We start from the raw sequence: 26,697 nt of genomic DNA, 5'->3' as shown, positions 1-26,697 counted from the left end.
GCTATGACATGGCATCAGAAACATCAGCACAGAGTATTGGCTATGACATGGTAGCAGAAACATCACCACAGAGTACTGGCCATGACATGGCAGCAGAAACATCAGCACAGAGTATTGACCCTGACATGGTAGCAGAAACATCAGCACAGAGTACTGGCCATGACATGGCAGCAGAAACATCATCACAGAGTATTGACCCTGACATGGTAGCAGAAACATCAGCACAGAGTACTGGCTATGACATGGCATCAGAAACATCAGCACAGAGTATTGACCCTGACATGGCATCAGAAACATCATCACAGAGTACTGGCTATGACATGGCATCAGAAACATCAGCACAGAGTATTGACCCTGACATGGTAGCAGAAACATCACCACAGAGTACTGGCTATGACATGGCAGCAGAAACATCAGCACAGAGTACTGACCCTAACATGGTAGAAAAAACATCACCACAGATTTACAGTTGAAATCGGAAGTTTAGATACACCTTAGCCAAATACATTTAAACTCAGTTTCACAATTCCTGACATTTAATCCTAGTAAAAATTCCCTGTCTTAGGTCAGTTAGGATCTCCACTATTTTAAGAATGTGAAATGTCAGAATAATAGTAGAGAGAATGATTTATTTCAGCTTTTATTTATTTCATCACATTCCCAGTTGGTCAGAAGTTTACATACACTCAATTAGTATTTGGTAGCATTGCCTTTAAATTGTTTAACTTGGGTCAAATGTCATGGGTAGCCTTCCACAAGCTTCCAACAATAAATTGGGTGAATTTTGCCCCATTCCTCCTGACAGAGCTGGTGTAACTGAGTCAGGTTTGTAAGCCTCCTTGCTCGCACACGCTTTTTCAGCTCTGCCCACAAATGTCCTATAGGATTTAGGTCAGGGCTTTGTGATGGCCACTCCAATACCTTGACTTTGTTGTCCTTAAGCCATTTTGCCACAACTTTGGAAGTATGCTTCGGGTCTATTCTATGAAAAACAGTTGTTTATGAATAACATACAAGGGGAAACATATGTATCAGACAGCATTGAATTGTCTTCTCAAAAAGACTTAAAAAGGGACGACAGAGCTAGGCTGGTCAAACTTGGAAAGACTGCACAAACAGATCTGGCATCAGGATATTTGGGATCCAATTGATCTTTCACTAAATCTATAATACATTTTAAGGAACCGACCTCAGATGAGAAGAACAACAAGCAGACTGGCTTGTTAACCAGAATTTAGGAGATAAGCACCAGCTGGCCACTGGTTAGCCCCGACCCCGCTGTCCAAAAGCAGCTATTGAGCCCTCATGCAACTGTCATTCTCAACATTATCCTTTACCCACTCCCCTAACCAGGATCATACTCATTAGTGTACACCGTAGCAAAAGGTTTTGCAACAGAAAACAAAAACAACTGTTTCTTAAGTTCAGGTATTCTCTGCCTGTTTCAGTCATTTTTTTTGGTGCCTAATGAATGCGACCCAGCCCTTTCTCACCTTAATCTGCTCCTTGAAAGCAAAGTACTTCCCAGAATAGTTGAGTTCTCCCAGGAGCTTGGTCTTGCGCTGCTCCTGGCTGGTTGGGTCCAGAGGCTTCTCTCCGGGCAGGAAGGCAGGCCCGAACAGCTGCTGGTACTGCTCCAACACCTGGCCTGCCACACTGGCTATCTGGGCCTGGTACTCCTGCACAGCCTGGTACAGCAGGATAGAAGGAAGGAAGTAGGGAAGCAAAGCCGCAAGGAAGGAAGGGATAAGTAATGCTAAAAATAGACTTGTTTTCAAACAATTATGACATTTGGTAACGATTTGCATTTCCCAGAGCCCGTTATAAGGTTAAGTGTGACGTTGGTTTGGGATGTGCTGGACCGCAGGAGACAGCAGCTATCATCACCGGAAACCACTGGCATTTTATGCCTCTACTTACTTTAGCAGGCTACTACCTTTGACTGTGTTCACAAGTCTAGATTATGGCCACAAGATGGCAATCACTCAGAGTGAATGTAATGATTGAGGGAAGTGCAATCATCAGACCATGTTATTGGATTGCGTTTGTGGAATGTGTATGTGTATGTGTATGTGTATGTGTATGTGTATGTGTGTGTGTGTGTGTGTGGTAGTTTACTCTCTCTGCTCCAGCAGGTCTGCGAGGCAAAGGAGCTCTGGGAGGTATCAGCTCCATCACCCTTTCAACAGAAATGTAGAGAAAACGTAGTAAACCATAAAACAATGTTACAACAACATTACTAGGATATTGCTACAACAACATCTATTCAAACAAACCATCCCTTTTTCTTCCCATTCCAATCTATATTACTGCAGTACTTCTACTCAATTACTTCAGACTTACATGTTTATCTTTGAGGCCACTCCATATATTTAATTAAAGTTGAACAAACATTACGTTACCTTTTGGCTAACTCTTCCGGTGATCTCTTTGGCACCAGTGACTTCTCAAGAGCGATTTCAATGATGATGTAGGTTCTGGAATCTGCATACATCTAAGTTCAAGGTTCAAGTTCATTTGCCACATGCAATAGATACACTGGAAATGGTAGACAGAGATGATAGGTACTACTTATAGAGGGTGGCAGGTAGCCTAGCAGTTAGGAGCGTTGGGCCAGTAACAGAAAGGTCGCTGGTTTGACTATGTGAAAAATCTGTTGATGTGCCCTTGAGCAAGGCACTTACTCTAATTGCTCCTGTCAGTCTCTCTGGATAAGAGAGAGTCTGCTAAATGACTACATTGTAAATGTATACATGACCCCTAGATTTGATCTTTTTGAATGGTTCACCGAACCCCAACTCACCTGACCCTCTGTGTTCACTTGTTGCTGCTGTTCAGTTTCAACCAGCGTCACACTATCAGAGCCAATGGGTGCTGACTTCCCCTGTGTCCCGGGCTTAAATTAAACACATCACCATGTCCTTCTCTCCCACCAATCAAGGCAAACAAGCACAGCATATTTCTCTTCTAGTTCACTCTTTACAAGTTAGAATATTGCCATGAGACATTGCAAAAAGACCAAGTTGGAAATACACACTAGCAAACCAACTGCATGGTTCAACCATGCTACAGTTCAGAACAGTTATTAAACAGTTATTTTCTGGTTGGATGTGGGCATGTGTAGGCAACACTTCTAGGCAACACTTGTGTATGAACCATGAATGAGAGGTTGTTGTTTGTGTGGATCAACTCATGTACCTGTGCATGCTTGCATACTTGTGTGTGTGTATGTACAGTGGGGAGAACAAGTATTTGATAACCTGCAAAATCGGCAGTGTTTCCTACTTACAAAGCATGTAGAGGTCTGTCATTTTTATCATAGGTACACTTCAACTGTGAGAGACGGAATCTAAAACAAAAATCCAGAAAATCACATTGTATGATTTTTAAGTAATTAATTTGCATTTTATTGCATGACATAAGTATTTGATACATCAGAAAAGCAGAACTTAATATTTGGTACAGAAACCTTTGTTTGCAATTACAGAGATCATATGTTTCCTGTAGTTCTTGACTAGGTTTGCACACACTGCAGCAGGGATTTTGGCCCACTCCTCCATACAGACCTTCTCCAGATCCTTCAGGTTTTGGGGCTGTCGCTGGGCAATACGGACTTTCAGCTCCCTCCAAAGATTTTCTATTGGGTTCAGGTCTGGAGACTGGCTAGGCCACTCCAGGACCTTGAGATGCTTCTTACGGAGCCACTCCTTAGTTGCCCTGGCTGTGTGTTTCGGGTCGTTGTCATGCTGGAAGACCCAGCCACGACCCATCTTCAATGCTCTTACTGAGGGAAGGAGGTTGTTGGCCAAGATCTCGCGATACATGGCCCCATCCATCCTCCCCTAAATACGGTGCAGTCGTCCTGTCCCCTTTGCAGAAAAGCATCCCCAAAGAATGATGTTTCCACCTCCATGCTTCACGGTTGGGATGGTGTTCTTGGGGTTGTACTCATCCTTCTTCTTCCTCCAAACACGGCGAGCGGAGTTTAGACCAAAAAGCTCTGTTTTTGTCTCATCAGACCACATGACCTTCCCCCATTCCTCCTCTGGATCATCCAGATGGTCATTGGCAAACTTCAGATGGGCCTGGACATGCGCTGGCTTGAGCAGGGGGACCTTGCGTGCGCTGCAGGATTTTAATCCATGACGGCGTAGTGTGTTACTAATGGTTTTCTTTGAGACTGTGGTCCCAGCTCTCTTCAGGTCATTGACCAGGTCCTGCCGTGTAGTTCTGGGCTGATCCCTCACCTTCCTCATGATCATTGTAGCCCCACGAGGTGAGATCTTACATGGAGCCCCAGACCGAGGGTGATTGACCATCATCTTGAACTTCTTCCATTTTCTAATAATTGAGCCAACAGTTGTTGCCTTCTCACCAAGCTGCTTGCCTATTGTCCTGTAGCCCATCCCAGCCTTGTGCAGGTCTACAATTTTATCCCTGATGTCCTTACAGAGCTCTCTGGTCTTGGCCATTGTGGAGAGGTTGGAGTCTGTTTGATTGAGTGTGTGGACAGGTGTCTTTTATACAGGTAACGAGTTCAAACAGGTGCAGTTAATACAGGTAATGAGTGGAGAACAGGAGGGCTTCTTAAAGAAAAACTAACAGGTCTGTGAGAGCCGGAATTCTTACTGGTTGGTAGGTGATCAAATACTTATGTCATGCAATAAAATGCAAATTAATTACGTAAAAATCATATAATGTGATTTTCTGGATTTTTGTTTTAGATTCCGTCTCTCACAGTTGAAGTGTACCTATGATAAAAATTACAGACCTCTACATGCTTTGTAAGTAGGAAAACCTCCAAAATCGGCAGTGTATCAAATACTTGTTCTCCCCACTGTATGTGTACTTTGTGCACTTTGTGTGTGTGCATCCGTGGGCATGCATGTGTGTGTGTGAGCGTGTGTGTGCACACTTGTGGAGGCACATGTGTGTGTGGGTGCATGCCTGTGTGTAAGAGCCTGTTATTTGTCTGGCCATGACAGATGCTTAGTTGGTGGGGTGGCTGTGTATGTGTGTGTGTATGTTTACGTGTATGTATGTGTGCGTACGCACATGAGTCGGTGTGTTTGTTCGTCGATCTTTCAGCTGCTGTGCCACGGGGGGGGGGGGTGTAGCGAGGGGCCAGATGAGCTAACAGCTAACGAGATGATTCACCGCTCTCTGACGACGCTGGCAAGCTGCTGCCATTAAGGCTAATTGCTTTGGGAAGCGCTCCTGTTGCTGCCGACCCATAATTCAATCATAGAGGAAATCAGGGTCTCTGATCTAAGATGCTCTGTGGGAGACTGCAGCTGGCCTATCAACAGGATGTCACTGAATGCTATTGAGACCTTTTACAAAGAAGTCATATCCTAGCTCTATCGCAATTAGTTTTTCTTCGATTCCTTGCATCCTATCTCCTTGTCTCCTACTCAACCATATTGGAGGAGAAGGTCAAAGGTCCCTCCCATCTCACCTTGTTCTCCAATGTGTTCTGAGAAAGAGGCAAGGAGAGAGGGTGCTAGGCATCAAGGAATGATGAATTGAGAAAGAGCCACTGTCTGAGACACAGAGCCCCATCATGGTCAAAAAGGCAGTAAGTCAGTCGCTCACCCTTTTGGGCGATTCCTTGGTGTCCTTCCCGCCCTTGTGACCGCCGTCAAACAGCTTACTAGGGATCGCCTTGCAGGAGCCTACGGAGGAGGGGGCCCTACCTCGGCCCTGGGTGGCCGGAGCCCTGATACTCTCTCTCAGAACACTGATGTTTCTCTTAGCCTGTCAAACACAATACAAGGGTCGTGTTCATTAGGGCACACCGTAACAAAACATTTTGCAACAGTAAACGAAAATGACGGAACTTATTGGACCAAGTCCATAGTCGTCCCTCCTGTTTCAGTCCGCTTGTCACCTTATGAACATGACCCGGGTCACACATAATAACACCAGATAATCACTCAGCAGGGGGTGGTTTGGTTCTATGTTGCCAAGGTAATGCAAAAACTCCAGGTCAGCACCTCAGGGGTAGCGTGAGAGCATTAGAGCACATCACAGGAGGTTGGTGGCACCTTAATTGGGTCGGACGGGCTTGTGGTAATGGCTGGAGCAGAATCAGTGGAATGGTATCAAATACATCAAACACATGTGTTTGATGCCATTCCATTTGCTCCGTTCCAGCCATTATTATGAGCCGTCCTCCCCTCAGCAGCCCCCATTAACAATCCAAACTATGACACAACAAGCCAATTGGCAATGAGTAAAAACCATCCCCGCAGGGATACAGTGCTGCACAGCTGTGAAATACTAAAAGATGTGTCAAAGGTGTGTTGTGGTTAACGGATGTATCTCATATTTCCACATTTGTTCATGTACAAGCTAAGAGCCCTTAGAAACCTAATGGTTATGAGATGTACTGCGCTAACACAAACAATTTGTTTTAAGATTGTAATAATATGGACCATCAAATGTTTTGATTCTCTATTTTAGGACACCTGAGGGTATCATAGCATTTTTTTTAAAGGGCAATAAAGTGTTATCTAGCTACATAGGAAATGTACAAAAACAAACCAAAACAACTAACCAAATGTCATCAGCAGAATGATACTTTAAACAAAACTCCAATAGACAGAGAGAGAGCAACAAGGACACGAAAACTGGCACAGAATAGAATGGATGATAATCTGGACAACTGCTGTGTCTCAGAATGAATTAGTCAACCTGGCTGCCTCTGTTCTGGTAGTCTGTTCTGCAAGTCTGTTTCATTTCTCCACTCATATCACAGTCTCTCTCACACACACAGACACACACCTAAAGCAGTTCTGTAATAATCACGAGTGACAAATTAGTATTGACCGTTCCTCCACACCTGCCACTGCAAGACTATCTCACCTTAGTCTTGCGATACCAAACCTGTCAACACCATATTCTTATTTCCCCCCCGTTTTTTCTCCCCAATTTCGTGATTACGATCTTGTCTCATAACGGCAACTCCCCAACGGGCTCCGGAGAGGCGAAGGTCGAGTCATGCGTCTTCTGAAACATGATCCGCCAAACTGAGCTTAATACCTGCTCGCTTAACCCAGAAGCCAGCTGCACCAATGTGTCGGTGGAAACACAGTTCAACTGACAACCCCAGTCAGCCTGCAGAAGCCCGGCTCGCCACAAGGTGTCGCTAGAGCACGATGAGCAAAAGTAAAGCCCCCCCCCGGCCAAACCCTCCCCTAATCCGGACGGCGCTGGGCCAATTGTTCGCCGTCCTATTGTACTCCCGGTCACGGCCGGTAATGAGATGGAACCCCAGGCTGTAGTGACGCCGCAACACTGAGATGCAGTGCCTTAGACCGCTGCCACTTGGGAGGCCCCAACTACACCATATTCTAAAGAAACCTTGAATGGCTGTAGTCGAAGCTACTTTCACCTTGATCAGTAGGTCAGAGTCGTAGAAGGGGTAGAGCCGGTATGCCCCACGGACACGCCTCGCCCCGGGGTACAACAGGGGCGCCATGTCCACGTATGCCACACCATGGAAGGAGAGTTGGGTCTCATCCTCACCCTGTTGAACAGACACACACACACACAAAGGCAGTTCAAACAAACATTAGTAAGGATATTAACAATAATGGCCAAGAGTGATTTAATCAGATCCTGTATAGGAGAAATTCAGTGTCTTACTCCCTTGTCTTTGCCAGCCTTCCCTCCCTTAGTGGCTCCAACCTGTGGTGACCTCATGACCTCTACTGGCCACAGTCTGCTTTCTGCTATCCTATGGGTCAGACTGAGAGAGGAGGATAGAACATGGATAGAGAATTAAATTAAATTCAATAAAACGTTATTGTTCCCAAAGGGCAATTTGGTAGCAGTGCATTATATAGGCCAACTTATTTCAATTCAATTTTGAAAAACTTTATTGAGGATACTGTAGCTTCATAGCCTCTCTATTTATATTTGTTACAGATAAAATCCAAGATTTGTGTGTTTAAAGCAAGGCTCAATAGAAGCAGATTGTTGGCAGTGAGGTGGTGTATCTGTCTCACCAGGCTGCACCATCTGCATCCAGAAAGCAACGACGCTCTGTGTCCCAGCTCACTCTCTTCTTATTGGTCTCCGCTTCTTTCCGGAAATCCCTGTCCTGGAAAACACAGGAAGAGATGAGGGGAAGAGATCGATACATTACACAGAATGTATTGGTCAAACCACTGAGAGTGCAAACAACGATGACTCAATGACAATAATTGAAAAAACGACAGAACAATAAAAACATTTGATTCATTTGGTATTAAGGTGAGATTGTGCGGCAGTACTAGAGATGGTTATACCAACCATAATACTAGAGTACAAGTAGGCTAGAGTACCTCTATGCTGGTGAGATCCCCATCCTCCATCTCAATGGGCTCTCCCTCCATGGAGACACCTGGTATGAATTGAGCTCCAGGAGCCAACAGGGGACCCAGGGGCCACTTCCTGGGTCTTCCCATGGGTTCACTCTCCCCGCCCACCTTCAGCAGCCCATTGGAGAACATCAGCACCTGCTCTTTCTGGGGGGAAACAAGAAATGTGTCAGGAACAAGTTAAAGTTAAATGTCATATGACATTAGGGATTGTGGGTTCATCTGTGTGTCTGCATTGTATCCTTGAATTACTGTCAATAGTTCAAAGTTGACGACATTTTCACAGTAAAAATGCTTTAGTGCATTAGTATGGGAATTGGTCTGTACTATTCCAGTGTGATTGTGAACTAACCTATAGAGTTGTCATTCTATTCAATAGCAAATATTTGCCAAATGGCATGAAAAGAAGAGGAATTTCACTTTACTTCCTGTATTGACTGAATTTAAATGGAATTGGCCCCAACCCTGATGGCAACATAGGTCTCTTATCGCTCACCTCTGCAGTGAGGGGAACCTGCAGGGCAGCCACGTAGCTGGAGGGAGGACCAGACCCAGAGACAGGGTTCCACACCTCCGGGACAGAGTAAGCTGTCTCCACAGTAACCTTCAGCAGGTTGGAGTCAGACAGCTGGACGCCGGATAACAGAGGCTCAGGAACACAGACGGTCACATCTAGAGATGGCTGGGTGCCAGGCAGAGGAGGGATGTCAATTACAAACAAACAGAGCACGCACGCACGCACACACACACACACACACAGTCACACACACACACACACACACAGTCACACACACACACACACAGTCACACAGTCACACAAAGTCACACAAAGTCACACACACACAAAGTCACACACACATAGTTTCTCGTGCTGGTTAGTTTTTACTCCTACTTTACAGCTGCCCTCCTGTGAGGCTGCCTCCACAGGTGAGCCAGGAGTTGGATGAAGAAGCACAGTGGAGAAGAAGCTGACCTGACCTATTGAGGGTGAGAGAGAGAGGAATACATTTACATTTCAAACATGAGTGAGTTTTTTGGGGGGACCCTGGAAGGTATTAAGTTAGATGGATACTTGATTGGATCTAATGTGTTGGTCTCTCACCATGCAAGAGAGGTAGCAAGTCCACTATAGCTTGCCCTATAACTGCAGTCTTCTCCTCCTTCTGCTTCTTCTCCTTGGGAAGGACCTCAATCACTGTCACTAAATGACAACGACACAATAGAGAGGATTAATTTGGTAAGCAACCGTGGATTGGTGAACAACTGGCTGAACGAGGGAGACACGGTACAATGAGGATATGGATCAATCGTAAAGATAAATAGTGGCTTTAACATCTGAAACAAGCAGCACACATCATAATAATGGATTAGTTAGTAGTAACTCACATATGACAGGTTTGTGTGCCATGTCATCTAATGTGTGGGCAGCATCTGAGCACTCAAAGCTGCAGGTGAAGTTGTAGTCCACGCTCTGATCCACAGCAGCATCCAGCTTCTGGGAATCTCCCAGGACGATGCCATTGAACTCAGCCCTCACATAGTTCAGGATGCACTCAGCCTTGTTGCCCCTCTGGAAGTGAAAAACAGCGACACCATTTTGTTAGGGGTGTGTTTATTATAATACTAACGTTAGCTAGCTAGCAGAATTTGATCAATAGAGCTCAGTCACAGCCGGGAGTGCACATTTTTGTCATAGCCAAACACACCTGATCCATTAAGTTAGTCATCAAACTCTTGATTAATTGAATCAGTTGTACTTCCTGAGCTAGGACAAAAAAAGTGCACAACTGTGGATCACCAGAATCCAAGAATGTAAAACACCAAGTTAGCCATATATGCAAGTTGCTACAACTGACCGTTCTTATTCTACCAGTGCTACTAACGTACTGGAAACCAGATAGGGATGCAGGCTTACCAGGTTATTTCCACGAAGTACTGTTATTTTCACGAGTGTTACTTTGTCTCTCGCACCACGAAATTGTTCCATTCTGGTTTTGTAAATCAGAGTGAGTAGAAGTCAAATGTTTGTTAATTGTTCTGGATAAACAACCCCCTGCACTGCAGCAGGTGAATACATCGTGTCCCCGTTTCCATAGTAGCGAGTCTGAATATCGCGAGAAGTTGGAGTTATTGTTGTTGGAGTTGGTGGAGTGGCTTGCTAACTTATTTGCTCGTAAGTCGCGTGTGCTATTTTTTTTACGTGAGTAATATGTATGTTGTCCAGTATTTAGAGGACTACATAGTAGACGTTGTGTATGAACGCCAGACAATTTTGAATGGGTTTTGTCACAGTCGGTTGGACTTTGCAAATCTATTCTGTTTTGCCAGTTAGCTAACGTTAGCTAGCGTAACTTCCGAGTTTTGTTTTCGCGGGTCAGTACAACAACAGACATATGACAGCTTGCTAAAGTTGCATGCAGATGTTTGGCAAGTGTCACACTTTCTCAAGATGCTGCATTCAAATGTGTATGTGATGCATTTACGTTTGCAGTGTGCCTATGCTTTCATTTAGCTAACAAGCTAGAGCAGGGGTCTATTCACTAGGAACGAAACGGAGAGGGTACTACCTGAATACGTCCAATATAACATAATGTTTTCGCTGTAAAAAGTTGTCCGATGCAAAACGTTTTGGACTAATGATTACACCCCAGATATAGTAGCGCTGTTTTGTTTGCGCATGGTCACTGTGAACTTTAATCTATTGTGCATGACAGTGCCAGGCTGCCTGCATCATGTCACTGCTTAGCCTTGTGGATGAAGCCATCAAGTTGTGCAAAGTAGAGGAGACCAAGATAAACGAGAACATCCTTCAATACAGGGAGATACTGCGTTCTTTGTAAGTACAGTAAAACTTCCACGTTCATTGCTATCTATTAAGCTAATGTTCTACAGTTGTTCTATATGAGTAGGTAACTCGATAGGCCTATGTTATAACATGATGGCCATCTGATCATTCACCAGGAGACCACAGCAGGAAGACTGCAAGGAAATAGAACTGACAGATGATGTTGAAAAGGGTATTATGATGATCCACAATCTGTTATTTTCTCTGAAGCCCAGTACCAGTTACTAGTAGTAACTGGATATGGTCATGTTTTTAATATCTATGTTGTCAGCATATTTTTTCTCTGTTTAGACCCAGATGTCCAACTGGAGGAGAGACGGGAGATGGAACTGCTGAATCGATTGCTGGAGAAGGCCCTCAGAGTTCGCGTTGGCACAGCACCCCAAAAAGACCCTCAGAACTGTACAGGACCAAAGAAAGAACCAGTGGACACTACACAGGGAAAGGGAAGGTCTCTGACCCCAGGTGGCACCAAAGGGAATAAAAATGTCATTAAAACTACCTCCAAACCCATCACGATGGACAAAAAAGAGTCCAGAAAGTATTCTGCGTCCCATCTCTACAGGGGTGGAAGGGGGAGGATGGGTCATCCGGTAGGTCATTCAGGACAAGGCAGGGCAAGCATGATCAGAAGCTCTGTCCAGATCCAGAAACGATCTGTCGTGTCATCAAAGGAGTTTCCACCACAGTCCTCTGGGAAGGCAGTGAAGCAGGCTGGTCCTCCAGGTCCTGTGTCACATAATCAGGGTCAATCACCGCAGGCCTCATCAGCACATCATCAGGTTGAGGTGTCCCACAGGTGGTTGTCAGCTGCAGCCACTTCCTTCCAGCCCCCTAACGGGGACACGGTGTCTGTTTCACACATGGAGGGGATGCCAAAAGCACATGTAATTTCACCTCCACAGAATGGGTAGGCTGCAAGACAACACTAGACCACTGCTTAGTGAACAAAGTATGTGACGGTGTCAAATTCCTATTCCAGAAGCAACATAGCCAATTAAAATGGAACGTCAAAGTACCGTACTGATATCGTTAAGAAGTTGGCTAGAAGCAACTCAACGTTTTATGATATAATATGACTAGTCTGTTGTGACAATAAGTAGTTTGAGTGTGGTTTAATGACACTGTACATGTTTGATTGTGTTTTTGTGGCAGAGCTCCCACACAGTGGTTAACTAAATGGATCAGTCTAAGGACCAAACAAAGCAGGTCAGCCAGTGAATCATATCTTTTGTGGAGGAAATGTCTGACCTATATCATCCTCCATGTAACATTTTCCATGCAGTGTTCTGTATTGCATACAGAATTTTCTCTAATGTATTATGTGTTAAAAGGGTAAATTCCTATGATTCTGTCAGGAACAGCTAGCTAGATATCCACAACAAACGTCCAAAAAGTGATAGTTTTTTTTCTTCTATATGTCTTTTGCATACTCATTGATGTTGAGCTGTGTTTGTTTGGGGAACAAGAAGTAGGCTATACATGTATACAACAGGAGGTTGGTGGCACCTTAATTGGGGTGGACTGGCTTGTGGTAATGGAATCAGTGGAATGGTATCAAATACATCAAACACATGGTTTGATTCCATTCACTCTGATCCAGCCATTATTATGAGCTGTCCTCCCCTCTGCAGCCTCCACTGATGTATACTTGTATGGTGGCTGGGACATTCATTTGACCCTTTCAGTTTTTTTTCTTCCCTCAGGTTATGGGACAAAGTCATGGCTCTACAATCCAAACCTGTGGCGGAGAGGAGTCACTTCACGGAGAGAGTGAAAGCCACTGTATCCTTCCTCAGATGAACTGAACATTTAACACCCACATATAGCTAAACCTGATTTAATGCACCCTCATGCTTACGTCTAGGCATTAATGAGTAGTTAAATAGTGTTTTAATAGTATATCTTATTTGTGACATGGGACCTGTAGAGATATCAATTGTTGATTTCAACGAGTATAAAACCGTTACTAATTCTCTCACTCCCACTCGTTCACACAGCCTACGAGAGAGAAATTAGCACGGCATCGAATTCAGTGTCTACCGGCGTTTCTCAAAATATCACACCAGATTTTTAGAATTCACACACAGAAAATTAAATGTGTGTGCATACACGTGTGTCTTCTAATATTATCTCACAGAGTCTTGTCTGCTTGTTCTCCTTGACCCATCCCCTTATGGGTCAGTTTCCCAGAGAGTGGCCAACCAGTGGCAGCCCGGCCGACACCGGGGCTCAGGTGGACAGACTGACACAGCTTTGCACGGATCTGAGTCATTGCTACCAGAGCGAGCGGCTGCTGCTGCTGACTGGCCAGACCTTCAGAACCTCTGGCACTGAGCCAGTTACCAGCCCAGCCAGAGGAGATGCAGAAGGGGGGATGGAAGGAGGGATAAGTAAGAAATAGGAAATTACAGAAGTGGAGGGATGGAGAACTGGTAGGAGATGACAGAAGTATGGGCGATGAGAAGTCTGGAAAGAAAAGCAATAGGGGGTGGAGAAGGGGTCCATTTATCCAAGAACTAAGGATTTAATTAGCTTAGAAATAAGAACGTTCAGTGTTATTTTTCAGCTCATCACCCCTTAGTCCTCTGACCTCATTAACTGCTGAGCTTATTAATTCTGAAGCCATTAGCAATCATTTGACAGAGCTGTTTTTATGCTACAGATAACAATTAATTACAGTAACTTCTGAGTAATGTAAAGCAATTAGATACGGCAAAACCTTTTCATTTTTTATAGCACCATTACCAATACATTTGAGATTGATTTGCATTGCGCTTTATCACTGCATTTGTTTAATTTCATGTCCAAATTCTGAAGAGTAATTATTTGTCAATGTGTAATAATGTAGTAATAATAATGCTTAGCTCATGTCTGTAATACATACAGTGCATTCGGAAAGTATTCAGACCCCTTAACTTTTTCCACATTTTGTTACGTTACAGCCTTATTCTAAAATGGATTCAATAGTTTTTTTCCCCCCTCATCAATCTATACACAATACCCTATAATGACAAAGCAAAAACAGGTTTTTAGAATGTTTTAGCAAATTTATAAAAAAATATGAAATATAACATTTACATAAGTATTCACACCCTTTACTCAGTACTTTGTTGAAGCACCTTTGGCAGCGATTACAGCCTCGAGTCTTCTTGGGTATGACGCTACAAGCTTGGCACACCTGTATTTGGGGAGATTCTCCCATTCTTCTCTGCAGATCCTCTCAAGCTCTGCCAGGTTGGATGGGGAGCGTCGCTGCACAGCTATTTTCAGGTCTCTCCAAAGATGTTCGATTGGGTTAATTGTTTCTCATGGTCTGAGTCCTTCAGGTGCCTTTTGGCAAACTCCTAGCGGGCTGTCATGTGCCTTTTACTGAGGAGTGGCTTTCATCTGGCCACTCTACCATAAAGGCCTGAATGGTGGAGTGCTGCAGAGATGGTTGTCCTTCTGGAAGGTTCTCCCAACTCCACAGAGGAACTCTGGAGCTCTGTCAGTGACCATCGGGTTCTTGGTCACCTCCCTGACCAAGGCCCTTCTCCCCCGATTGCTTAGTTTGGCTGGGCGGCCAGCTCTAGGAAGAGTCTTGGTGGTTCCAAACTTCCATTTAAAAATGATGGAGGCCACTGTGTTCTTAGGGACCTTCAATGCTGCAGTAATTCTTTGGTACCCTTTCCCAGATGTGTGCCTCAACACAATCCTGTCTCGGAGCTCTACGGCCAATTCCTTTGACCTCATGACTTGGTTTTTGCTCTGATATGTACTGTCAACTGTGGGACCTTTATATAGGCAGGTGTGTGCTTTTCCAAACCATGTCCTATCAATTCAATTGAAACTATCAAATTAAAGTCGCACACTCCATGTATAATCTCCCAGCAATTGAATGGGTATTTACCAATGTTTCGGCATCACTGTGCCCTCCACCCTGAGGAGATTACACATGGAGTGTGCAACTTTCTTTATTTTGATAGTTTGTAGTTTATTCACTGTTAGTCAGCACCTCCACACAAACTATTATTCTGGGTGTGCCAGCTCGTGTTTTTTATCATTCAATTGAATTTACCACAGGTGGACTCCAATCAAGTTGTAGAAATATCTCAAGGATGATCAATGGGAACAGGATGCACCTGAACTCAATTTAGAGTCTGATAGCAAAGGGTCTGAATTCTTATGTAAAGATAATTTGCCAAACATGTCTGAAAACTGTTTTTCGCTTTGTCATTATGGGGTATTGTGTGTAGATTGATGAGGAAAAAATGTATTTAATCAATTAGAGAATAAGACTGTAACGTAACAAAATGTGGAAAAAGTTAAGAGGTCTGAATACTTTCCGAATGCACTGTACATTGATATTTATGAATATTTTTTTCCTTTATTATGTGAAGGAACATGCCAGAAGAGGGAATATGAGACCTTGCTGATGCTGGAAGGCCTGGAGAAGATGGTGGCAGACCTCCGGAAACATGCTGGACAGCTGAGAAAAGGTACTACATCTTGCTTCACTCTATACACTCACGCACACACACATCTCCACTCAATGTTTTAATCAGATGTTGAGAATTAGTTCGCATTTTAAAAATCAGTCTTGGAAAGTAGGCATATTACCCTCCAATATTCCCTTTACTGACTTTTCCAGGGACTTCACTTGTGGTGAAATTGTGACCCTTTGCAATTGATTCACGCAGCAAAATGAGCCTGTATAGCATCTCACAGTATAATGCAACATATTCTCCACGACCTTGAACCAATACAATTATAAGCTGAGCTCTTTTCCCCCTCTCACCAATCTCACTGTGACAGTGTGGTGCTGATGTGGGGGACTTTTATTTAGAACTGACAGTTTTTAGTGCTCCCAAAGCCTCCAAGGTGAGTGGCTAGGGGCCAGATTGTGACAGAATGTTCAAGAACACACACACACTATCCAGAGTCAAAGCCAGAGTTCCCACTTAAAATTGAGAGCCTCGACTGGCTGCATGGCTGGCCCCGGCCTTCTCTGACACTCACAAAGAAATATCTAATTTGCATGTACTTAAGTATTCACATCCCTGAGTACCAATACTTTGTAGAAGCACCTTTGGCACAGATTTGTCGTGAAATATTTCTAATCAATGGAGAGAGACTTAGATTTCCTCAAAACAATCAAACTTTATTATTCATTATTACAATAATGGAGCTGGTCAACAATAAACCCAGAGGTGATCACTGAGAACCCACCAGCAGATTTGGGTTACAGCTCTTTATAGCAAAGTACATCCTCCTGAATGTTCATGACAAACAGATGTGTAGAATTATACAAAGATACATTATGTAATCAAGCAACAGACACAAATGTACATTGCGCAAGGTTTCTGTCTCTAGGTAATTTACTGCTAGTTTATACAGAGTTATCTTCTCAGTATCACACACCTTAACACACAGATACTAATGCAACATGGAACACTGGGTACTCATCACAATTTCTGAAGTCCGGTGTTCATCTGCGTGTGGGAGAGAAACTGGAGGGAGGGTTTACCTGGTCCTGGCAGACAGGCCAGCATTTCACAGACACTAATCATTCAATGGAATGCAGGCTATAGGTTTTATCACCAAGACATTTTAAATCAATTGCCAGCGTTAAGCCCCAGAGGCCCAACTCAATCACACAAACACAGATGAGAGAGTACTAATCAAAGCTATTCGATGCATAAACAGTATTAAAACATAATCTTGTAATTTTCTACCATAGATTACAGCTATGAGTCTTTCTGGGTAAGTCTCTAAGAGCTTTCCACATCTGGATTGTGCAACATTTTCCCATTTTATTTTTTCAAAACTTTTCAAGCTCTGTGAAATTGGTTGTTGATCATTACTAGATAACCATTTCAGGTCTTGTCAAGTAGATTTAAGTCAAAACTAACTCGGCCACTCAAGAACATTTACTGTCTTCTTGGCAAGCAACTCCAGATTTGGCCTTGTGTTTTAGGTTATTGTCCTGCTGAAATGTGAATTAATCTCTGTGTCTGGTGGAAAGCAAAACTGAACCAGGTTTTCCTCTAGGATTTTGCCTGTGCTTAGCTCCATTCTGTTTCTTTTTTCCCTGAAAACTCCCCCGTCCTTAAAAATTAAATGCATAACCATAACATGATGCAGCCACCACTATGCTTGAAAATGTACTCAGTAATATATTTGGGGCAAATACAATACTTTGTATTCAGGACAAAAAAGTAAATTGCTTTGCCACATTTTTTTCAGTATTACTTTAGTGCCTTGTTGCAAACAGAATGCATGTTTTGGAATATTTTTATTAGGCACAGGCTTTCTTATTTTCACTGTCAATTAGGTTAGTATTGTGGACTAACTACCTTTTATTGTTGATCCATCCTCAGTTTTCTCCTATCAAAGCCATTAAACTCTGTAACTGTTTTAAAGTCACCATGCTGAAATCCCTGAGCCGTTTCCTTCCTCTCCAGCAATCATGTTAAACACTATTATTGCACACATAGTGAGTCCATGCAACGTATTATGTGACTTGTTCAGCAAAAGTTTACTCCTGAACATATTTGGGCTTGCCATAACAAAGGATTTGAATACTTATTGACTCAAAAGACATTTCAGATTTTATTTTTTATTCATTTGTAAACATTTTTCAATTTTTACATTATGGGGTATTGTGTATATAGGCCAGTGACAAATCTAAATTTCATCCATTTTAAATGCAGGCTGTAACACAACAAAATGTGGAAGAAGTCAAGGGGTGTGAATACTTTCTGTAGTTCCTATTTTATCTCTAATCTACATTCTGGTATTCATTCTGAAGGAACTGTATCATTCCCATAATAGATCTCTAATCTATATTCTGGTAGTCTGATTATTATGCAGCATTTTATTTTGGGACAATTCAATTCAGTGTAAATGTCCAACAATAGAATGGTACAGTGACGCTTTTGTTGCAGCATTGTCATGAGTCAACTGACAACGGTATGATGAGCAGATTCATTCTCAGATCACGATCCCCCAATGGAGAAATGTGCTCCCTGAGAGTCAATCTTCACGCGGACACACACTAACGAGCTAATTGAACCCCTCACTGTCTTGACTTATGGATAATGAAAATAGAAACCGTCAGAGTAACACCGGATTTATTCTTGTTTCCTTGGGCTCCTTTTGAGATCTTCGTGTGTGTGTGACGGTGAGGCTCCTTCTCAGGTCCCCCTGTGTGAATGTGACGGTGAGGTTTTAAAGCCGTCAGTCAGTCCATCCTTGACGGCGCGCAATGCTTGGCTTGTCCCTGCTATTTAAAGCTGAGGGAGCAGCAAGCACACAGGAGGCGCAAACGTTTTCGGCTTCGGTTGCTCACGCTCCTCTCACTCTAAAAATAATCACAATTTTTCCGACCAGAGCGGGAGGCATGGGATCGATGGAGGAGGCCGAAGGGGGAAGGAGCGGGCGCGTTCTGCCCCGTCAGAAGTAAGGGCGAGTGGGGTGACCTGAGTGGGGTGACCCCCTTGCCCCCCACCCTGACCTACACCAGCCAGGCAGAGCTCCAGGAGGTGGAGAGGCTGAGGTTGCGAGTGGAGCTGCTACAGCAGGAGGTGCACCTGCATCAGGTAAAAGACACATCTGTCTCATACACACACCTGTATCAGGTAAGAGACACATCTGTCTCATATACACACACCTGTATCAGGTAAGAGACACATCTGTCTCATATACACACACCTGTATCAGGTAAGAGACACATCTGTCTCATATACACACACCTGTATCAGGTAAGAGACACATCTGTCTCATATACACACACCTGTATCAGGTAAGAGACACATCTGTCTCATATACACACACCTGTATCAGGTAAGAGACACATCTGTCTCATATACACACACCTGTATCAGGTAAGAGACACATCTGTCTCATATACACACACCTGTATCAGGTAAGAGACACATCTGTCTCATATACACACACCTGTATCAGGTAAGAGACACATCTGTCTCATATACACACACCTGTATCAGGTAAGAGACACATCTGTCTCATATACACACACCTGTATCAGGTAAGAGTCACATCTGTCTCATATACACACACCTATATCAGGTAAGAGGCACATCTGTCTCATACACACACACCTGTATCAGGTAAGAGGCACATCTGTCTCATACACACACACTTGTATCAGGTAGGAGGCACACCTGTCTCATATACACACACCTGTATCAGGTAAGAGGCACATCTGTCTCATATATATATATATACACACACACACACACACACACACACACACACACACACACACACACACACACCTGCATCAGGTAAGAGGCACATCTGTCTCATATACACACCTGTATCAGGTAAGGGGCACATCTGTCTCACACACACACACACACACACACCTGCATCAGGTAAGAGGCACATCTCACACACACACACACACCTGTATCAGGTAAGAGGCACATCTGTCTCACACACACACACCTGTATCAGGTAAGAGGCACGTCTGTCTCATATATACACACACACACCTGTATCAGGTAAGAGGCACATCTCACACACACACACACACCTGTATCAGGTAAGAGGCACATCTGTCTCACACACACACACCTGCATCAGGTAAGAGGCACATCTGTCTCACACACACACCTGCATCAGGTAAGAGGCACATCTCTCTCACACACACACACCTGTATCAGGTAAGAGGCACGTCTGTCTCATATATACACACACACACACACACACACACACACACACCTGCATCAGGTAAGAGGCACATCTGTCTCATATACACACACCTGTATCAGGTAAGGGGCACATCTGTCTCACACACACACACACCTGCATCAGGTAAGAGGCACATCACACACACACACACACACACACACACACACACCTGTATCAGGTAAGAGGCACATCTGTCTCATACACACACACACACACACACACACACACACACCTGCATCAGGTAAGAGACACATCTGTCTCATACACACACACCTGTATCAGGTAGCTAATAACACACCCTTTGCATATTTCTACCAAAATCCATGCCATTACACACCTGTGCTATGTTAAAAGGAAAAAGTTGATTTCTCCACAAAGGTCAGTATGGAGACAGTGATTTTGGGTCTGTGTGTATGTATGCATTAGTCACTCTTTTGGTGTGTGTTCTGTTTCTCTGACAGGCTCTCTCTGACACCATGGTCATGCCCTCCGCTCCTGGACCTCCCAACCCCGCCGCGCTCCGTGACATTTACTCCCTGCTTGGAGAGGGAGGGGTGATGTTTCCTACTCTGGTTCTGGACACAGAACCTGACTAAAGGAACAGGTCAAATCAACTGAACAGGCCAAGTCACCTGGGTCATGTTTATTAGGGCACACAATGCAGCAGAAAACAAAAATGAAAGTATCTAATTGGACAAGTCCAGGTAGCCCCTCCCTGTTTCATTCGGTGTTCTTCCATTTGGTGCCTAATGAACACGACCAAGAAAGACTATTGAAGAATAGACCAATGAATGTCTTAGGAAGGGACACTGAGAACACAGGAAGAAGGATGGAGAATCTTCTGAAAAGGGATTTTTGTGTTTTGGGAATGTCAATCTGTGTATTTATTTGGAGTGATTGAGCATTTTGGTTTTACATTGTTCCTTTTTGTATATTGTAAGACTCTTATAATTAGATTAAATTATTCAAATTGATGGATATTGAAAAAGTTTCCCATTCGGTAGTCTACATCTACAAATGTGTAATAATTTTAGTTTAATAATTTAAGTAAAGATGTTGTAGGTCAACTAAGTTGGGGTCACTGACATGCTGTGATTTTATATTTGTCAGCAGGTGGCGCTATACCCATGACGCGCCTTTCAAATCAAAAACAGCCTACGTGCAGTACATTAGTACTTGTTATACAGACTACATACAGTACATTAGTACTTGTTATACAGACTACATACAGTACATTAATACTTGTTGTACAGACTTCATACAGTACATTAGTACTTGTTATACAGACTACATACAGTACATTAGTACTTGTTATACAGACTACATACAGTACATTAGTACTTGTTATACAGACTTCATACAGTACATTAGTACTTGTTATACAGACTACATACAGTACATTAGTACTTGTTATACAGACTACATACAGTACATTAGTACTTGTTGTACAGACTTCATACAGTACATTAGTACTTGTTATACAGACTACATACAGTACATTAGTACTTGTTATGCAGACTACATTCCCTCTTATCTATCTAATGCATGTTAAGTTTTAATTTTAAATATCAAGTACACCATTTTCTCCCCGAAATGAATACTGTGGTTAATACAACGGGAAGCACTGTGGTTAATACAACGGGAAGCACTGTGGTTAATACAACGGGAAGCACTGTGGCTAATACAACGGGAAGCACTGTGGCTAATACAACGGGAAGCACTGTGGCTAATACAACGGGAAGCACTGTGGCTAATACAACGGGAAGCACTGTGGCTAATACAACGGGAAGCACTGTGGTTAATACAACGGGAAGCACTGTGGCTAATACAACGGGAAGCACTGTGGCTAATACAACGGGAAGCACTGTGGCTAATACAACGGGAAGCACTGTGGCTAATACAACGGGAAGCACTGTGGCTAATACAACGGGAAGCACTGTGGCTAATACAACGGGAAGCACTGTGGTTAATACAACGGGAAGCACTGTGGTTAATACAACGGGAAGCACTGTGGTTAATACAACGGGAAGCACTGTGGCTAATACAACGGGAAGCACTGTGGTTAATACAACGGGAAGCACTGTGGTTAATACAACAGAGTTTGCTCTTATAAGGCAGCAAATAAGGAGGCAGGTGACTCATATGGGTAGAGAAGGCCTAAACTAACTCTGTCCTTCTGGTCTGTGGGGTGGTGTGGAAGGAGAACAATGTAGGAGCTTCACTGTTATCCATCTTGGCCCTGGGCTGCATTCAAAACACGCCAGGGGTACTGTGAATGGAAAAACTTGGCAAAACAGTTTAATGACAGCTGGGGAGGGCTGAAGAGGTAGATCAACAGCATGAGCCTCACCTGCCCGGGCAACACGCCACCGGTCGACAGGTGGTGTAGGTACGAACCAGTGGAGGCTGCTGAGGGGAGGACGGATCATAATGATGACTGGAACGGAGCAAATGGAATGGCACCATGGAAACCATGTGTTTGATTTATTTGATACCGTTCCGCTCCAGCCATTACTATGAGCCTATCCTGCCAAATTATGGTACCACCAACCTCCTGTGGCACGCACCAAGTGCCAGTCCCAATTCACTCCCTCTTCCCCTTGGCCCTAACCTAATCCTTTGATGTTTGCAGATGTTTAAAGTGTAAGTAATATGGTGGATGCACCACCGCTTCACTTCCTATCGAGCCCCTTCAGATCAGCCAACATTGAAGGGTAAGGCCTACGGGACCAGCTGTCTGTGTTCATCTCCATAGTCATAGACACAAACTTGATCTGTGTCTTGGACTGGCCAGAATCCATGCCTAATCTAAGAGGAATAGCCTCTGTCTGCTGTTTCATACATTTTGACTGACGTTCCCATCCTGTCTGATTCTGTCTCAGATTTCTACATCATGTATGGGTCTGGTATGACCACATCTAATATTCTATCTATCTGATCCTAGGATCTGTTGGGATAGAATATGAAGTGATGGTTCTGTCAAACTAATTTTATTTGTCACATGCACTGAATACAACAAGTGTAGACCTTACATTGAAATGCTTACTTACAACCCCTTTACCAACAGTGCAGTTAAAAAAAGAGTTAAGAAAATATTTACCAAATAAACTAAAGTAAAAAAATAATAAAAAAGTAACACAATAAAATAACAATAACAAGGCTATACACAGGGGGTACCGGTACCGAGTCAATGTGTGGGGGTACAGGTTAGCCAAAGTAGTTTGTACATGTAGGTAGGGGTGAAGTGACTATGCATAGATAATAAACAGCGAGTAGCAGCAGTGTACATTTTATTAATTGTTCAGCAGTCTTATGGCTTGGAAGTAGAAGCTGAGCCTTTTGGTCCAAGACGACGCTCCGGTACCGCTTGTTGTGCGGTAGCAGAGAAAACAGTTTATGACTTGGGTGACTGGAGTCTCTGACAATTTTTTGGGTTTTCCTCTGATGCGAAATGAGAGATTATGAGGGTGGGTGTGAGAGGTAGCGGGGGCCTAGAGAGGATGAAAAGGGCCAGTTCAATGCGTGCCCAGTCTACCCACAGTCAAATGACGTGAGGATGGCACAAGCTGGTCCAGACTGGGCGACAGGTGGCGCCGGGTTTACACAGCGGGTCGTGGGTGAGTATGCTCTGCTGCACCAGACCTCACACACACACACACACACACCTCCAGGGTGACTGAGTCACCAGGGGAACAGGTTCCATGGAAAGCTACTCAGATGGATGTCAGCTGGGGTGAGCAGGTTTCTCACCAGAAAGAGACAAAGAGACATAATAGCATACAGCAGGATAGTAGTCATGGTGACACAAGGGTAGTGTTCAGTAGGCACAAAATTGAATAAAATGGGGATCTTCTGTTTTCCATTACATAGCACAGCCACAAAGTCAAAATTGGCTAACACAAATTTGCTTTTTGGTCTTAATTTAAGGCTAGAGTTAGGATTGTGGTTAATGTTAGGTTAAAAATCTGATTTTAATTAGAGAAATTGTACAAATAGGCTGGGTTTATGACTTTGTGGCTGTGGTAGTTAGTGACTACTGGCTCTTCCTTACCAACAGCTCTACTCCGATAAACGGGTCATTTTCCTCTGCTACAGTAAAGTGATGAGGGCACTGATCATTATTCATTTAGAAATGATTCTATCAAGTGCTAGCTCTGTCACAACCTTCTGTTTCTGCTATGGTACCGGTATTCATCAGAGCTCTTTTACTACCACACACATTCTCTGTCAGAGTGCTTTTATGGGTCCGTTTGCCATCCCTAACAGAACATATTGTTATTATTTATTTAATCATGATGCTACCGTAGTCAATCCATTATTGAATGGAAAACGCTCCCAACCATTTTCTCAAAGCATCCACTGTGATTTATAACTATGCCTTTCTTAATTGCCCCTGAGGGGATAAATACCGTTTTATTGAGTAAAAATTCACTATGTGTCTGTATAATTGCGGTTGCCAGTCCCTGTGCGGGAAGGGCTGGAATCCCAGCAAAAGGGAGGATTCTGTCTTGATAAGAGCTTGTCTCAGTTTAGGCCAGGGCATGTGAAGAGGGGAGACAGGAAAGTACTAAGCGGCAGGCATTAATAATGTCAACATAAATTTGCAACACACAGAGGTCCCGGTGAGCTCACGCAACTCAGCCTTCCTGTGTTCCCGTTTGCCTGACACAAGTCCCGCCCAGGTGACATACGTATGTATGCTTCAGACAACTGAACCATTTTCAGCAATGTCCTAGTCTTTACGTAAAGGGCAATTCTGCAACTTTTCAACCTCAAATTCATTCTTTTCAGCACCATACCAGTGTCAACATGCATTTCTGTGATTAAAAAGATAAAAGTTCTTAAAAAATGCTTCTCTGTGACTTCACAGGGATTAAATGTAAGAAAAACAACTCGTTTCTGGCCAGTTCAGGGTATTTTCTTGCTCCCCACGTCACTGCCAATCTCATAGTGTTTGAAAATCACTGTTTCTTTTGTTGCCATCGGGTAGAACTGTTACACTTTACTGTATATTTTCACTACAAAACTTAGAAACTGGTATTGTGCTGGAGATAATGAAAATGAGGTTGAAAAGTGGTGGAATTAAATTGTATTAGTCACATTGCTTACTTGCTCTTAACCAACAAACAAATGTAGCTTAAATTTGAAGGAAAAATAGTAACAAAATAAATAAACGTTTAAGTTTTCTGTGTAACTGTTCTATAGTCCTCTTACTCAACTGTTATCTTTCTCTCACTCCCTCTTGCTTTTCCTTTTAGTAATTTTAGCAAGGGGACAACTGAAGTTGTTTGAATTTAATTCTCCTCTACTCTATTCTTTCTCCACCTGGTCCTTTAATCTGTCCATCCTCTCTGTAATTTGAATGGGGGGGGCAGATGTACAAAACCTATAGTGCTTTATAAGCTGCCGTGTCCAAGTACACAACCACAGAAACCATGCTGCGTTACCAAGAATCCACCTCGCTTTTCATTGAGCCTTCTTTCTCCTCTCCCTCCCACTCTTCTCTGACGCCCCCGGCCCTTCTCTCCCCCCATCCATCCCCCTCCTCTCCTCCTAAATCTCCTGTATTTCTTTCTCTGTTGGTATTCAGTTACAGCAGGCAGCTAGTGTTGAGTCACGCTGTTTCATCAATTACCCCTCCAGCAATGTTTATTATTTGATTTCCTCCCTGACCACCCTGCCTGTGTGTGTCAGTTTACTCCGTCACAGAGAGCTTTTCAATGGAGGGCAGGAGGAACATCTTAATAACGGTTCAGTCTTGTCATTGTGTGTGTGTGTGTGTGTGTGTGTGTGTGTGTGTGTGTGTGTGTGTGTGTGTGTGTGTGTGTGTGTGTGTGTGTGTGTGTGTGTGTGTGTGTGTGTGTGTGTGTGTGTGTGTGTGTGTGGAGGGGGGGATCTATTCCCATGTCCTCTTATTTCCTTTCAGACTATGGAGGAAAATATATTCCACAACTCTCTTTGTTTATGTTGAAACCAAGGAGTTTTGGTAAATAAATAATACTAATAGGTCTTTGACGGTCCCCTGATCCCTCAGTAAACCCCCTTCAGGTTGTTGTGACCAGTGGAGGCTGCTGAGTGGAGGACGCCTCAGAATAATGGCTGTAACAGAGCGAATGGAATGGCATCAGACACATGAAAACCATGTGTTTGATGTATTTGATACCATCCCACCCATTGCACTCCAGCCGCTACCACAAGACCGTCCCCCCCAATTAAGGAGCCACCAACCTCCTGTGATTGTGACCATAGAATTAGTTTTATTTCTATGGTTTTGGGTGACGCCCTCCGCCTCTCTGGTAGTCTGGTAGGATATTTTGTTAATCTGCCGCCAGACATGAGAGGTAAAGAATGTAGCTGGACTTCTATTCAATGGCTGACATCAATAATCAGTTATCCCCCTGTCTATGAACTGGCCCTCTTCAATGGCTGACATCAATAACTAGTTATCCCCCTGTCTATGAACTGGTTCTCATCAATGGCTGACATCAATAACTAGTTATCCCCCTGTCTATGAACTGGTTCTCATCAACAATAATCGACAGATTATTTCACTTATAATTCACTGTATCACAATTCCAGTGGGTCAGAAGTTTACAAACACTAAGTTGACTGTGCCTTCAAACAGCTTGGAAAATTCCAGCTTCTGATAGGCTAATTGACATAATTTGAGTCAATTGGAGGTGTACCTGTGGATGTATTTCAAGGCCTACCTTCAAACTCAGTGCCTCTTTGCTTGACATCATGGGAAAATCAAAATACCTTTTTTTGACCTCCACAAGTCTGGTT

At 43.5% G+C, this 26,697-nt stretch overlaps 2 protein-coding genes across 9 annotated transcripts; one reads left to right on the top strand and one right to left on the bottom strand.

The window, feature by feature from the left end:
• Window positions 1-1,616: 1,616 nt before the first annotated feature.
• Window positions 1,617-10,416, bottom strand: cfap70 (cilia and flagella associated protein 70). Of its 2 annotated transcripts, XM_071394848.1 has the most exons (15): window positions 10,282-10,416; window positions 9,753-9,936; window positions 9,469-9,567; window positions 9,259-9,344; window positions 8,863-9,048; window positions 8,331-8,513; window positions 8,013-8,107; window positions 7,651-7,753; window positions 7,397-7,531; window positions 5,596-5,757; window positions 5,459-5,476; window positions 2,804-2,896; window positions 2,403-2,484; window positions 2,119-2,179; window positions 1,617-1,688 (listed from the first exon to the last, which is right to left on the bottom strand). In XM_071394848.1, exons 1-13 carry the CDS (start codon window positions 10,351-10,353, stop codon window positions 2,410-2,412), a joined length of 1,491 nt encoding a protein of 496 aa, XP_071250949.1. In that variant the 5' UTR covers window positions 10,354-10,416; the 3' UTR covers window positions 1,617-1,688; window positions 2,119-2,179; window positions 2,403-2,409. The 2 variants fall into 2 exon arrangements, with proteins under 2 accessions (XP_071250949.1, XP_071250950.1); XM_071394849.1 differs by lacking the exon at window positions 5,459-5,476.
• LOC139571685 (tubulin epsilon and delta complex protein 2) lies at window positions 10,411-20,889 on the top strand. Of its 7 annotated transcripts, none has more exons than XM_071394845.1 (10): window positions 10,411-10,539; window positions 11,081-11,202; window positions 11,328-11,383; window positions 11,503-11,662; window positions 12,367-12,420; window positions 12,918-12,996; window positions 13,397-13,604; window positions 15,594-15,692; window positions 18,586-18,794; window positions 20,373-20,889. In XM_071394845.1, the coding sequence occupies exons 2-10, from the start codon at window positions 11,099-11,101 to the stop codon at window positions 20,505-20,507; spliced, it is 1,104 nt and encodes a 367-aa protein (XP_071250946.1). In that variant the 5' UTR covers window positions 10,411-10,539; window positions 11,081-11,098; the 3' UTR covers window positions 20,508-20,889. The 7 variants fall into 7 exon arrangements, with proteins under 7 accessions (XP_071250946.1, XP_071250930.1, XP_071250948.1 ...); XM_071394829.1 differs by having other exon boundaries at window positions 11,503-12,121; XM_071394847.1 differs by lacking the exon at window positions 12,367-12,420.
• The last annotated feature ends 5,808 nt before the right edge of the window (window positions 20,890-26,697 follow it).

This window comes from Salvelinus alpinus, chromosome 1, assembly GCF_045679555.1.
Source record: "Salvelinus alpinus chromosome 1, SLU_Salpinus.1, whole genome shotgun sequence".
NCBI classification, from domain to species: domain Eukaryota; kingdom Metazoa; phylum Chordata; class Actinopteri; order Salmoniformes; family Salmonidae; genus Salvelinus; species Salvelinus alpinus.
Note: the sequence above shows the minus strand (reverse complement) of the source record. Positions and strands in the feature narration are given on the sequence as shown.